The sequence below is a fragment of the Chiloscyllium plagiosum genome, unplaced genomic scaffold, assembly GCF_037043375.1.
Source record: "Chiloscyllium plagiosum isolate Xiang-an unplaced genomic scaffold, Cpla_swu_hap1 HiC_scaffold_28, whole genome shotgun sequence".
Lineage (NCBI taxonomy): Eukaryota > Metazoa > Chordata > Chondrichthyes > Orectolobiformes > Hemiscylliidae > Chiloscyllium > Chiloscyllium plagiosum.
Window position 1 is genome coordinate 41,784,756 of NW_028270166.1, and position 15,872 is coordinate 41,800,627.

At 42.6% G+C, this 15,872-nt stretch overlaps 1 protein-coding gene across 1 annotated transcript; it reads left to right on the forward strand.

Moving 5' to 3' along the window:
* The first annotated feature begins 224 nt into the window (after nucleotides 1–224).
* On the forward strand, nucleotides 225–12,438 carry rpl37 (ribosomal protein L37). Its single transcript, XM_043720910.2, has 4 exons — nucleotides 225–243; nucleotides 2,294–2,429; nucleotides 6,589–6,673; nucleotides 12,322–12,438. The coding sequence occupies exons 1-4, from the start codon at nucleotides 241–243 to the stop codon at nucleotides 12,389–12,391; spliced, it is 294 nt and encodes a 97-aa protein (XP_043576845.1). The 5' UTR covers nucleotides 225–240; the 3' UTR covers nucleotides 12,392–12,438.
* The last annotated feature ends 3,434 nt before the right edge of the window (nucleotides 12,439–15,872 follow it).

Below are 15,872 nucleotides of genomic sequence, written 5' to 3' on the forward strand. Positions count from 1 at the left end.
GAAAACAAAAAAATACTGGGTATCAGGCAGCATCGATGGAAAAAAAACAATCAAATATTTCCAATCTCAATGATTCTTCATCAGAAATGTATAGGAACTATTTTTCACCTTCGGTTTGTGCGGGGACAGCTTTGAAACTAGGACTTGGCTGAAGGTCAGGTTAGGGAAGGAATTGTTTCCGGTGTCAAGGTATAAGAGGCTACTGAAGTCGACTTCCGGTCTCTCAGGCGCGCAGTGAAAATGGTGAGTGACGGTGAAAGGCGGTGAAGGCCTGGGAGAAATCCACGTCCATCCATTCCCAGCCGGGCCATTACCATCAGCCCATCATGAGGAGTTAGTTCGATATATGTTTAACTATTGTGCCGCACAGATATTATGGGGAATGGCCGAGGAATTTGCAGGCGTTTAGCCGCTGCAGCGGTGCTCACACTCGAATCGGGGGCTTAACATTGGGCCTAGTGCTTCTATTTGACAGCAGGCAGAGCTTTGTATAAAGTGACGCTTTTACTTGGTCATGTATCTTCTTAAGCAAGGCTCCGTTTCCTGGCCACGGTTTGAATTGATATAGCCCCTGCCTATCCCTCCCGTTTCTGATTCTCCAGTCACTCCATCTCACAATGAATCCTCATGTCTTCGCCAGGTAATGCATTATAGCTACAGTGCAAGACCAAGCGAAAACAAAGTGCAGCAAAGACTCAGCTTGGCCATACAGCACCACTGTAGAGAAAACCAGATCTGAGAGCTTTCCTCAGACGTGAGGGAGTAACTTATTCTTCTCCACAGTGAATTCTGACCCAGATATGAAGGAAGCTCCTACGATCTGAAACAGTAACTGCTTTTCCTTCCACATACTACCTGACAAGTAGAGTTTTGCAAGCATGGTATTTTTATTTCAGATTTTCAGCATTAACAGTATTTTGTTTTTGTAACACTCCCGATCCTGATTATTTCTGTGCACCAGATTCTGAGCAGTTTGAAGAATGTTAATGTTTCACATTCTTTTATTGTTTGGCTAAGAGCCTTTTCTTTCAATCAATATTTTTGGTCATTTTATGATGGATTTGAGGAAGTCCCTATTAGGGATGTGACTTCTGTGACACTATTCAGTATTGTAGATTTACAGCATTTTGAATGGGAGAAGTTTGATTTTAACCTTTCAGCTCCTAATCTGATTTCTCTATAATTTTCAAAGATGTACTGACTGCACTGAAAAGATGGCACTTCCTTTGTTTTTTGTTCTTTTTCACGTCATATTTGTCCCTGAACACTTCTGATCGTGCATAATAAATGATGTACAAATATTTTGTCTGAGAGCAAATAAATTTACTCACCAGTCAGTTCCCAAGTTTGCTTGTTCTCAAATAGTGCCTGGTTAGTGTAGGAATAGTGCCCATTCTTGGTGAAGGGCTAATGGCCGAAACGATGATTCTCCTGCTCCTCGGATGCAGCCTGAACAGCTGTGCTTTTCCAACTCCACACTTTTCAACTCCTTGCTTTCTGCTCAAATAGTGCATTGTATTGCACAACGCCATTAAAATTAATTGATATTACAGTTGAAAACCTTAAATTAGTCAGTCACATTTACAGTGCCTAAGGTGAAGCATCTGATCACCTTTGCCAGGCTCTAAACGATGCAGGAGATGATTTATGTGTAGCATCAAAATAAAGTTATCCCAATATTTACTCTGCTTTGCTCTTCACAGAAGTTTCCTGAATTGCTAAACATCTCCAGCATTTTCTGTTTTCATTTTAATTAGGCATAGTTTGTGAGGAAATAAAACAAATTGCTAGAGAAACTCACATCTGGCAGCATCTGTGGAGAGATGTCAGATGTGCTGAGATTCTCTAGCAATTTCACTTTCTGTTTCAGATCTCCAGTATTCACAGTTCTTGGCTTTATTATAGTTTGTGAGGATGTTCATGTCAACATGTAAATGCACCAGTGCAATAAATGGCAGTAGTTGAAGATAGAACCGACAGTAGTGTATGAGGGAAGATGGAGTAGAAGGATGCATCAATAGGGTTAGATGAAGTAGCCTTGGAGCATTAACTTTTGTGTAGTCCAGTTGGATTCAATGGTCTGTCCATTCTGGACATGTAATTCCCTGCCTGAACTTGCCTGGAGTCTGCAGCCTTGCTGCTGTTTTGTAATTTCGTCAGAGCGTGAGGTGTTAATGGCCACTTGTTATTGTTTGGCTCTCATTATGCTGAACTCTGAGCTAAGGTTAAATTGATTGTTTTTAATCCCTCTTTCATACAATGATTTGTTGGTTTTATTCTTATTCTTTCTTAGACGAAGGGAACATCGTCATTTGGTAAGAGGCGGAACAAGACCCACACACTTTGCCGGCGATGTGGGGCTAAGGCATTTCACCTGCAGAAGTCCACCTGCGGCAAATGTGCCTACCCTGCCAAGAGAAAGAGGAAGTGTGAGTACCATCGCATTGAGCATAACAGTGATAGCCGTGAACAAAATGGTTGAATGCTGAGGATGAGAATGCTTTATCTCCCTGTCACCTGTGCTGATTCCCATATGAGCATCATTTTAGCACATACCATGGCAAAAATGTTGTCTTTGTACATGATTACTGAGTATTGGGAGGTTCTTTGGAAATCCCTGCAATTCAAGTTATTTCTGGTCTTTTGACATGTACTTTTTGTCAGCAGTCTCTAGAGCAGTTGTTTTAACTTACACTTCACTTGTCTGTGGCATCTTCGCCCACTCAACCTTGGGCTAGGTCTGTGACCTGTATCTGCTCTGCCACAGATATCAGGAATAGATTTAGTATTTTTAAAGTTGTTTTAATTAACTGGTTAGATCTCATGGAATACAGGGAGAACTAGCCATTTGGATACAGAACTGGCTCAAAGGTGGTGGTGGAGGGTTGATTTTCAATCTGGTGGCCTGTGACCAGTGGAGTGCCACAAGGATCGGTGCTGGGTCCTTTACTTTTTGTTATTTACATAAATGATTTGGATGCGAGCATAAGAGGTATAGTTAGTAAGTTTGCAGTAGACACCAAAATTGGAGGTGTAGTGGACAGTGAAAAAGGTTACCTCAGATTACAACAGGATCTTGACCAGACGGGCCAATGGACTGAGAAGTGCCAGATGGAGTTTAATTTAGATAAATGCGAGATGCTGCATTTTGTGAAAGCAAATCTTAGTAGGACTTATACACTTAATGGTAAGGTCCTAGGGAGTGTTGCTGAACATAGAGACCTTGGAGTGCAGGTTCATAGCTCCTTGAAAGTGGAGTCGCAGATAGATAGGATAGTGAAGAAGGCGTTTGGTATGCTTTTCTTTATTGGTCAGAGTATTGAGTACAGCAGTTGGGAGGTCATGTTGCGGCTGTACAGGACGTTGGTTAGGCCACTTTTGGAATATTGCGTGCAATTCTCGTCTCCTTCCTATCAGAAAGATGTTGTGAAACTTAAAAGGGTTCAGAAAAGATTTACAAGGATGTTGCCAGGGTTGGAGGATTTGAGCTTTAGGGAGAAGCTGAACAGGCTGGGGCTGTTTTCCCTGGAGCGTCGGAGGCTGAGGAGTGACCTTAGAGGTTTGCAAAATTATGAGGGGCATGGATAAGGTAAATAGGCAAAGTCTTTTCCCTGGGGTGGGGGTCCAGAACTAGAGGGCATAGGTTTAGGGTAAGAGGGGAAAGATATAAAAGAGACCTACAGGGCAACCTTTTCACACAGAGGGTGGTACGTGTATGGAATGAGCTGCTGGAGGATGTGGTGGAGGGTGGTACAATTGCAACATTGAAGAGGCATTTGGATGGGTATATGAATAGGAAGGGTTTGGAGGGATATGGGCCGGGTGCTGGCAGGTGGGACTAGATTGGGTTGGGATATTTGGTCAGCATGGATGGGTTGGACCGAAGGGTCTGTTCCATGCTGTACATCTCAATGACTCTGACTCTATGGTTATATTGTGCTTTTGAGAATAGGAAAAAGTGGGTTTGTGTTAGGTGATATAGTTGAGCATTAAGTTGAATGTCAGGTGAGAGTGTGCTTTATTTCAGTTATGTGGTGCTTCATGGTTAAGTTGATGCTGACTGTGTTGTTTCGTATGTTATTGTTGGACATTCCGTTAGATGTCAGTGAGTGATCAGTATCTTTTGAACAATGTTTCTCCAGGAATGGAGAGGAGTGATTGATGTTAAGATAAATGCTTGTCAGCCCTCACAAATGGTCTTGTGGCTGTAAAAGTCAAGCGTCTTGAAATATTTGATTATTTAATTATTAGCTATTGGGGAGGTGATGCCCTCGTGGTATTACCACTTGACTATTAATCCAGAAACCCAGAATAATGTTCTGGGGACCTGGGTTCAAATTCCGCCACAGCACATAGTGGAATTTCTATTCAATGAAAACAAATCTGGAATTAAGAGTTGATTGATGACCACAAAACCAATTGTCAATTGTCAGAAAAACCCAACTGTCCTTTAGGGAGGGAAATCTGCCTTTCATTGACTTCACCCACAACTTTCACCTCTTCCTCAAGTTCACTTGGTTCATCTCGGACACTTCCCTCCCCTTTCTTGACCTCACCATTTCCATCTTGGGCGATAGTCTCGAGATGGGCGTTTACTCCAAACTTACAGACTCTCATAACCACATGGACTACACTACCTCCCACCCAGTATCCTGTAAGAACTGCATCCCATTCTCCAAATTCCTCAGCCTCTGCCACATCTGCTTGGATGAGGAGACATTCCATTTGCGAGTTTCCCAGATGTCCACCTATTTTGAACAATGTGCTTTTCCTCCTGCTGTCATGTAGACAGCCCTCTGCTTCACCATTTCTGTTCTCTGTTTCACTGCTCTAACCCCTCTCCCTCACCTTCCACCCCACCAGTCTCTGCATCTAATGAGTCATCCGTAAGCACTTCCGCTAACTCCAATGAGACCCCACCACCAAGAACATCTTCCCTTCCCCACCCCTCTGCCTTCCGTAAGGACAGTTCCTTCGTCAATCCTTGGTTTGCGCCACTCTCCCTACCGATGTTCCCTGAACCTCCGTGTACCTTCCCCCGCAACTGGAAAAGATACAAAACCTGCTGGTACACCACCTGCCACACCTCCATCCAGGGCCCCAAACGGTCCTTCCAGGTGAGACAGAAGCTCACCTGCCTCTCTTCCACCTAGTTTACTGCTTCAGGTGCTCTCTATGTCATCTTCTTCATATAGGGGAGACCAAATGTAAACTTAGGGAACGCTCACCGAGCATCGCAACTGGGTCTGGAAGGGCTGACTCGACCTCCTGGTCACTGCCCATTTCAATTCTCGCAACCACTCCTTTTCTGATATGACCATCCTTGGCCTCCTCCATTGCCAAAATGAACTACAGCGCAAATTGGAGGAACAACACCGCATCTTCTGCCTGGGCAGCCTGCAGCCCGGAGGACTCAACATTGAGTTCTCCAATTTCAAATAGCTTCCCTCCCCCAGCTCCTCCCCATCCCTTCCACTGCTTCCTGCCATCAACCAGATTCATTCTTCCCACTGACCAACCAGGTCGTACCCTGTACTTGTCTTCACCTATTCCCACTTCACTACCCTGTCCCCATGATCCCCTTTATTTGCAGATCCCCCCACACCCAGCTCCTTGTCCTGTAGTAGGGTTCCACCCGAAATGTCGACTTCTCCACCTTCTGATGCTGCCTGGCTTGCTGTGTTTTTCCAGCCTCCTGCCTGTGGAGCTCCTTACCTGGTCTGGCCTACATGTGACTCCAGAGCCACGATAATGTGGTTGAGTCTCAACTGCCCTCTGAAATGGCCTAGCAAGCTCCTCCGTTGTATCAATCGCTAGAAATTCACAACAAAGAAATGAAACCAGACAGACCACCTGGCATCAACCTTGGAACCGGAAAATTCCTTCCCTACTGGCATTGTGTGTCAAACAACAGCAAGTGGACTGCAGCGATTCAAAAAGGCAGCCCACCACTACCTTCTCAAAGGCAACTAGGGATGGGCTATCAATGTTGTCCGGCTGGCGACGCCCAAGTCCCACAAAATGAATAAAAAATAAGAATGCTTTTAGCAATCACTTGATTTTCACCCTAAAGTTCATGCAGGCATTGTTCTTCAATTCACTTATGCCTGATTTCACTCCTGGTGTTCTTACTGTTCAGTCTTTACCAGTCAAAAACCCATATCATGCTGTAAAAATTCTTAACTGCTCTGGTGTCTACATGATATTTTTAACCAACCTCATTACAAACTAGTCGTTTGTGGTTATTTTCAATTTGTGCTCCTTATTTGACCAGTGAAAAGAAGGCGTTGCTATTTGACTCGTGTAGTTCTTCAGAAGTTTGAAGATTTTAATTCGGTCAACTCTTGATCTTGTACTGATGAATTCTCAACATCTCAAGGTATCCTCAGAAGTATTACCCCTTAGCTATAGTAAAATCCCCATGTTTCAACATTATTTAAATGTTTGATATATGGAGTAAACTGAGAGGCTGTAATCTCTGGTTTGTGAACTGGTCGGTGGGAACATCCACTCTTGTTGAATAGCTCTGTCAATTGCACCTGTTCAGTTTGGGAGCTGATAGTTGTGATCTTTCTGATTTTTCTGCAGATAACTGGAGTGTGAAGGCCAAAAGGAGAAACACAACTGGTACAGGTCGCATGAGGCACCTGAAGGTGGTGTATCGCAGATTCAGGTAAGGGGTGTAGTGATGCTGAGAGGCTGTTTGTAATGATCATGGCAGCAGTGCTAATGCACATGATCACTGTTTCTGTGTGAAATGATCAAACATCAATTCTTCCATAAGATGAAAAGTAGAAAATTGGAATAGGCTTCTAGAGTGTTCTTTTTTTTATCTCCTGACAGAGGTACAGTTTGGGCTGGGAAGGCCATCTGTAAGAGGCTCATATTGTGGAATGGGATAGGGTTGGTTTATCTAGAGGAAGGAGTGGGTTGTATCTCAGAAAGAGCAGTGTTTATGGCTGTATGTCGGAGAGGGGCAGCATTGGGTGGTGAATCTGGGAGGTAGTAGTATGCCGGATCAGGAGCGAGTCTGTAACCTCTGTAATCTAGTCTGAATCCAAATCACTGAATTTCCGCTTTCCTCGTCAAATGAGCTTGGACTGGGGTTCTTCAAGAACTTGAAGAAGGGCTTTTGCCTGAAATGTCGATTCTCCTGCTCCTCGGATGCTGCCTGGCCTGCTGTGTTTTTCCAGCACCACACTTCTCAACTCTGGTCTCCAGCATCTGCATTCCTCACTTTCTCCTTCTTCAAGAAGTTTTGATTTGAGATCGATAAATATTTAGAATATATTAAGGCCTTGAATCAGAACACATTACAGCACCTTTTTATAATTTGATTCGGGTGCTCGGCTGGATAGTTGGGAGAAAAATGAATCTAAGGCATGCCCCAAATCAATGATTAAAATGATCTGTTATGAATGCAGCCTGGATGTTTGGGAAACCCTCAGAAACCCCTAGAGGGTGTGTATTTTACACTTCTACATTTCTTGTCGTTAAAATGTTGGTGTTTTTTGTTAGGTTTTCCTTTTTAAATTCCTTTGTTCACATAATGGAAACAGCCTGTTAATTTAATATATGATAATTGTTGTGTTAGTGGTGGTGCTTAAGCCTTGATTTGACATTTTTCTGCCACCTAAAATGTTTACTGTACATTGAATTGGGGTCAAATGCCATCTTAAAGTAACAAGTTTTAGAGAAGGAATGTGGTGTGTTTTTATAAGTTATCACTTTTTAAAAAAAACCCTACTACTTGTCTATTCCATGTATATTACTCCAAATTAGCACCTTTCAGATTCTTGGAATATTCCAAGGTGCTGCATAACAATGAAGTTGAGTAGCAAAACCTGCAACAATTTGGAAAATGGTTTGCTGAAACTTCGAGGTTTCTCTGCAATAGCATCAAATTTTGGAGTACTATTACATAAATGAAGAGGAAGGTATTCCAGAGGACTGGTGTTCTTTATAATTGAAGGAAATATTGAGTACTTGAGAATTGGTTGAAATATTCTCGAACTCGCTAATATTAGGGAGGATTCCAATGTATTGGAAAACCACTTGCAATTGACTGCTTGGGCAAAAACTTGGCAAGTGGTGTTTAATGTAGGAAAAGGTGAGTTTTTGCACTTTAGTAGGAAGCATCCGAAACTGATTTAAAAGGAGAAAAACTCCACAAAAGAGGAATTTGGATGATCCGCACGAAACACAATGTTAGCATGCATGTGCATTAAGTAGTTAACAAGACAAGTTGAAATTTTCTGGGGGTTTAGAATTTTAAAAACCCCTGCATTTCTTGTGGTCGGGCAATTGTGCAGGATGTTAGTGACATCACACGTGGAATACTGCGTACAGTTGCGTCCTCGTATTTAAGGAAGGTTGGCATTGGAGGTTGTTCAAGAGAGGTTCCTGAGATGAGAGGGTTGAACAGGTTAGCCTATTAGAATTAAACTCATTAGAGTTTCAGAGAACAAGAGGTAATCTTATTGAAATATACAAGATTCTGAGGGACTTGACAGAGTAGATGTCGACAAGATGTTTTCAGTAGTGAGACAATAGGAACATTGTTACACAATAAGGAAACAATCATTTATAACTTAGATGCAAAGAAATCTTTTCTGAGGGTAGAAAATGTCTGAAATTCTCAGCCCCATAGTTCTGGAGGCTATATCACTGAAAACATTCAAGGAGGAGGTAAATAGATGTTTGAAGCGTCAACAAGTTGATGGCTACAAGGAGCTGACCAGAAAGAGAAATTGAGGCCTTGGGCAAATCAGCCATAATCTTGTTGAATGATGAGGCCAGCTTCAGGTGCTGAATAGCCTGCTCTTGCTCCTATTTCTTCAGTTTTTTTTTCCTTTCTCTTATTCTGTGATACCATGACTGCTCTCCAAACTAATTGACCTTTGTCCTAAATTGCTTTATATGTCTGAAAAACAAATTTCCATTAATTTCATGTTTAAAATGTAACCGTCTAGTATTAGTTGCAATTTGCAGAAGAGCACAAATATCTTGACGAGTTATGTGTTTAAGTGTCCGAATTTCAGTCCTGATAGGCCTGGCTCTAATTTTAGACGGTCTTCTGATCCATATTCCCCAACATACAAACAGTTTCTCTCTACTTCCACTTGTTTCCCTAAATATCTTGATTTTGATCATATTGCATCAAATTCCAGGGAGCACTGGCTAGTGTTTGTAGTCTCCTTGTAATTTAACCTCCTAGGTACAATGATAGTTTTGGTGAATCTGCACCGCATTGTCTCTTAAGGCCAATATATCCTTCTTAAAGTATGGTGCCCAGACTGCTCACAGTCAAGGCCTTACCTAGTCAAAGTATAACTTTACTGCCTTGAATACTAGTCCTCTAGAAAGGAAAGCAGTATTTCATTACCCTTTTTATTAACATTTATTATTTTCTTGCCAGTTTAATGATTTGTGCATGGAGCCCCAAGTTTCTTTGGACCTTCACTGTTTCTAGCTTTTCAACGTTTAGGAAGAGCCATGCTGCCTGACCTGCTGTGTTTTTTCAGCGCCACACTTTTCTACAACGTTTAGAAAGAGTTCTGTCTTATCCTCATAGGATCTATATTGGATCTTTTATTTGCCTGTATTCAATATCCATTTATCGCAGTTTTTAGCATCCATTTAATAATATATTTGTAGTTTTATGCTTCATCCACGCTCCTTACACTGCTACATTTTTTATGCCATCATTAAGTTAAGGTTAGTGGTGAGCTAATTAGTTATGTAATTTGTTAATAAGTATGGTGAATGGGTGAGACTCCAGCACAGATGATTGCAGGGGTATTATTCAACAGACAACACACAAGGGTGGGGTTGATACAATTAGTGGTAGGCCCTTGGGTAGTTATAGAGTAACACGGCATGGAAACAGATGTTTCAGTCCAACCAGTCCATCCTGACCGTAATCTCAAACTAAACTAGTCCTACCCTGCCTGCTCCTGGCCCATATCCCACCAAGGAGAAAGTGAGGACTGCAGATGCTGGAGATCAGAGCTGAAAATGTGTTGCTGGAAAAGCGCAGCAGGTCAGGCAGCATCCAAGGAGTCCCTCCTCCCTACCTTTTATCTTAGCCTGCTGGAGTCCCTCCTCCCTACCTTTTATCTTAGCCTGCTGGACACACTTTCCTCATTCCTGAACAGGGAAATATTTCCCTCCCCTCCCCTATGAACGTTCTGAAAAGACCACTCCCTCAGTGACTCCCTCGTCAGGTCCACACCCCCCACCAACCCAACCTCCACTCCCGGCACCTTCCCCTGCGACCGCAAGAAATGCAAAACTTGCGCCCACACCTCCCCCCTTACTTCCCTCCAAGGCCCCAAGGGACACTTCCATATCCGTCACAAATTCACCTGCACCTCCACACACATCATCTATTGCATCCGCTGCACCCGATGTGGTCTCCTCTATATTGGGGATACAGACTGCCTACTTGCGGAACGTTTCAGAGAACACCTCTGGGACACCCGGACCAATCAACCCAACCACCCCGTAGCCCAACACTTTAACTCCCCCTCCCACTCCACCAAGGACATGCAGGTCCTTGGACTCCTCCATCGCCAGACCATGGCAACATGACGGTTGGAGGAAGAGCGCCTCATCTTCTCCCTGGGAACCCTCCAACCACAAGGGATGAACTCAGATTTCTCCAGTTTCCTCATTTCCCCTCCCCCCCACCTTGTCTCAGTCAAATCCCTCGAACTCAGCACCACCTTCCTAACCTGCAATCTTCTTCCTGACCTCTCTGCCCCCACCCCCACTCCGGCCTATCACCCTCACCTTGACCTCCCTCCACCTATCGCAATTCCAACGCCCCTCCCCCAAGTCCCTCCTCCCTACCTTTTATCTTAGCCTGCTGGACACACTTTCCTCATTCCTGAAGAAGGGCTTATGCCTGAAACGTCGATTCTCCTGTTCCTTGGATGCTGTTTGACCTGCTGCGCTTTTCCAGCAACACATTTTCAGCCCATATCCCACCAAGCCTTTCCTGTTCATGTACTGTCCAAATGTCTTTTAAATGTTGTAATTGTACCCACATCCACCACTTCCTCTGGAAATTTATCCCACATGCGAGCCATCCTCTGTGTAAAACATGTGCTCCTCATTTCTTACTACACTCTCTCCTCTCATTTTAAAAATATGCCCACATAAAGAGCCCTAAGAGTTCAGGTGCATAATTCTTTGAAGTTTCCCTTACATATAGACAGAGTGGCTAAAAAGGCGTTCAGCATGCTTGTCTTCATCGGTCCATCCTTTGAGTACAGAGTTTGGAAGTCATGTTGAGATTGTACAGGGCATTGGTAAGGCCTATTGGAATATTGTGTCCAGTTCTGGTTATATGAAGGATACTATGAAGCTTGAGGTGGTTGAGAAGAGGTTTACCAAGATATTGCCAAGTATGGACTGCTTGAGTTATAAAGAAAGGCTGGAACTTATTTCACTGGAGTATAGGAAGTTGAGAAGTGACCGTATAGAATAAAATATGAGGGGTAGAGATAGAGTTAATGGTAATTGTCTTTTCCCTACCTTGGGGGAATTTCAAGATTAGGGGGCACATTTAAAAATATCTTGCTTCTCACTTTTAAAAAAGACAGGGGAGCAAATTTTTTTACAAAGGTGGTTTGTATGTTGAATAAACTTCTTAAGGAAGTGATGGATGTGGGTACAATTACAATGTTTAAAAGGCATTTCGATAAGTACATGAATAGGAAAGGTTTGGTGGGATATGGGCCAGGAGCAGGCAGGTGGGACTAGTTTAGTTTGGGATTATGTGTAGCATATAATTATGTATAGTTTAGACTGAAAGGTCTGTTTCCTTGCAGTATGACTCTAATTATCCTTAGTGTGTTAAAGTATAACGCATGTTTCATTAATGTGAATTGGCTGTAGTGCAATTGACAAAATGTGGATGCTGTTTGGATAATGCAAATTTTCGACGGAATGGGTACAATGATTTTCCCATAGCATCAGGTTGCAGAGGAACGCAACTGTTGCATTATACCAGAACGCGCTGTACTCATTTTATACAGTTAGGTGGGAAAAATGACCACCAGAGGGCTGCTGGCATCCATCAGATTGTACTTAATTGGAATTGTCACCTTTGTAAGAGAATTTGAGAGGACAAACAAAGCTACAATTAGTCTTTGGCTAGAGACAATGATTCCTATAGAAGGGTACAGCAAAAGTGCTGTGGATTCGAAAGAGTGAAGATTATTCTGGCATTCCTATAGAGGCATACTCAGTTGTACTTGGTTTTTGCCACGAAACATTCCACTACCCTAACTACTTTCCCACCTTTGTGTGCAGGAATGGATTCCGCGAGGGGACTACTCCGAAGCCCAGACGTTCAGCAATGGCTTCCTCCAGCACTGCATAAACTATCAGTGTATCTACACAACAAATAAAGTTCAAATTCGCAAAGTTTTCCTGGCCTCCCTGTGCTTGATTTTTACTCTAATTCTACTCATTAGTTCAAAAAGTATTTAGCCTGTACAATAACTTATACTCCAAAGGATTTGATCACTTTTCCAAGCATTTCTCTTTTGAAAGTTACTAAGGAATTTGGGCTACCACTGTTTCAGGTAATGCATTTAGATTACAAATGAGTTAAATCAAAGATCTATCCCCTCTGGTTTATTTTGCCATTTTAAAAAAATCCTGTCTTTTCTGTCCCTTCTTTAAACATTTTGCTAACTTACAGTCTGCTGGTATACGTTGAGGACATTGTGGTGCTGGAAAGGCACAACCTTTCCAACATCTGAGGAGCAGGAGAGTCGACGTTTCGGGCATAAGCCCTTCATCAGGAAATGCCTGAAACGGTGACTGTCCTGCTCCTTGGATGCTGCCTGACTCTTCGACTCTGATCTGCAGTTCTCATTTTCTCCTACGTCTAGAAGATTGTGGAAAATCATGGCCAGTGTAAATGTTGCCTTGATATTCTGATTGGATGGATGTTTTCGCAGCAGCACTACCATCTATCAATTTTGGCCGAATTGTAATCCAGGTGTCTGCTTAATTATGTGAAACAATGGAAATCTGTCCGAATTCATGCACCACTATATCTTCCTCCTGGTGAAATCCTGTTCCTTTTCTCTGCCGAGTTCCAACTCTTGATCATGAATGGCAGAGTTGATTTCTTAGACATGCATGACAAGTAACATGATTGGGCAAGACTCTATCCATACATTAGGGCACTTGCTGATCGTATCAATATTACAGGGAGCCCCATTTCCACACTTTGTATCCAAAGTAGAAATTTTTGACCTGAACAGAATGAATAATCAGGCAGTGTGTGTTGGGATGATTGATGATGGTGTGAGCGTTTCTAGTATTTGACAATTGTCCAGTTCACCAAAAAACTGTAGGTCATTACTTGCAATGTTGTAACCCCCTGGAATGAACTTTGCTTTCCTCATTAAACAGATGTTGCAGCTCAAATTCTGTAAATTAGCCAATGCTATGAATTAGTAAATTAAGCCTCAGATTACTTCTCCTGAATGTTCTGTCATACACTTACATTATCTTATAAATGTACATTGCATTTGAAGGGGCCATGCCTCAGTTGCAGGTTTGGCCTGACATGGTGAGCTTTCAGATTTAAAACTAGACTCCTGAAGAATATAACAGATTGTATTGTTAGTTACACTATCAGTTACAGAACTAATTTTGTGACTGCTGTGTTCTCTGTGCACTGGAGTATAGTAATTCAAACGTTGGTACCCAGTTCTGGGTCAGTGAGGGCCAAGATGCTGAAAATCATTAAATCCTTCACAATGTGATGAGGTGCGAGAAACACAGATACTAAATCTTACGATGCGCATCAGGTGTCTTGTACATGCCTCAAAGTTGGATAATGGAACAGCTAAGCAGCTGGTGCCTTCAGATTTATTCTTCCCTACATCTGGTCTAGTCATTCTTGTCTTAGTGTTTGGTACATGTATCTCTCTTGGTTTCATTTGTGGACAACGTTTAGCTATCATCTCTTTCTCCAGTGCAAGCATGCTAAGCACTTCAAAACCAAAGTTTCAGCTGCCTCATCTGTTAAGCTTCAGTGACAAGGAACATTGGGCTTTTTTATGATGCTGGTGATGGGACAGTTGGAGAAGTTCAGAAGTTATCTCTACAACACAATAAGGGAGCAGAAAAAGAAATGAGGAAGACATTTGTTACTGGCAATCAAAGAGATCAATGAAACTGCCAGCCAAGCATTTAGGAAGTGAGTATATGACATTTGGTCAACTCCATTGCCAAAAGTCACTACTTGCAAAGATTATATTCTTAATAAGTAACCTTGATTTGCTCAACATAGTAGATGTAATCTCCAATTAGCACTGCTGCATCACCGCCACAGACCCGGGTTCAATTCCCACCTCAGGCAACTGGCTGTGTGGAGTTTGCACATTCTCCCCGTGTCTGTGTGGGTTTCCTCCCACAGTCCAAAAACGTGCAGGTTAGGTGAATTGGCCATGATAAGTTGCCCGTAGTGTTAGGTGTAGGGGAATGGATCTGGGTGGATTGCGCTTCGGCGGGTCAGGTGTGGACTTTTTGGGCCAAAGGGCCTGTTTCCACACTGTAAGTAATTAATCTAAATCTGTAATTTAGAATTCCACCTGAATGGACTAGCATTTCCTTCTTGGTTAAAGGAGCGGCACTCCGAAAGCTAGTGCTTCCAAATAAACCTGTGGGACTATAACCTGGTGTTGAGTGATTTTTAACTTTGTCCACCCCAGCCCCATACCAGCACCTCCACATCATGGCTTAATGATAATGGTTAAGTGTGCGAAATACCATAGCATGTATTTGGTAAAAACAATGACTGCAGATGCTGGAAACCAGATTCTAGATTAGATTCTAGACCAGATTCCAGCACCACTCCAATCTAGAACAGGGCATGTATTTGCATATTGTGTTGAAGTACAATTCTGCTGTTGTTGATGGCCCACAGTGCTTCATGAATGTAGAGTCTTGAGTTGCTAGACCTGTTTGAAGTCTATCCCATTTAGCATGGTGGTAGTGTCACACAATACAATGGAGGGTTTCCTTAATCTGAGGATTGGACTTCACCACCCACAGTACCTTCTCCATGTTCAACGTTGAGGAATAATGATTCATCAGCTGAGGTGATGGTGGCACATGGGAATCAGGAAGAATCTTCCTTGCCCTGCTTCACCTGATGCGATGAGCATCTCCCTCCTGAGTCCATACCACTAGTCACCACATCTACTAGTTCTGTCTTGCTGTGGGTACAGAACATATCCGGGGTGATGATGGTACTGACTGGGACATTGTAAGTTATGATTCCACAAATGGATTATATCAGGCTTTGGCTTGACTAGTCTGTAAGCTAGTTTTCCCAATTTTGGCATTAGCCCTCATGTTAGGAACAAGGTAATTGGAGGAGGGTTCAACAGAACTGAGTTAGTTCTTTTTACTGCAGAGGTCAGTGCCAGGTGGTTGATCCAGTCACATTCCATTCATGATATTTTTTATTAGTTTGATACAACTGAATAGGTGGCTAGGCCGTTTGACATGTTTTTGGATAACGATATCAGTCACTTCTCTTCAATCACTTGTACATTCCCGCTGTCAACACAAGTTAGAAGATTATGGCAAACCCTTCTACTATCTTCAGTTCCATTTCCTTTAACAACCTGTTTGGAAAAGCACCTGGACCAGCTGATCTAAGCAATTAGAGATGTAGTCAGCCTTTCTGGTAAATTTTCACAAACATTATCCATTACCTCATTACTGCTGAGTTTACCAATATTTTGTCAGCAACCTTTCCCCGGGCACTCAGCTTAAACAATTTATATCAACGACTTAGGTGAAAGGATTGAAGGTTAAAATAGTGATGACAC

Coding starts and splice junctions, on each gene's coding strand:
- rpl37 (XM_043720910.2), top strand. Junction 2,430..6,588: donor TGCCAAGAGAAAGAGGAAGT/GTGAGTACCATC, acceptor ATTTTTCTGCAG/ATAACTGGAGTGTGAAGGCC. Junction 6,674..12,321: donor GTGGTGTATCGCAGATTCAG/GTAAGGGGTGTA, acceptor CTTTGTGTGCAG/GAATGGATTCCGCGAGGGGA.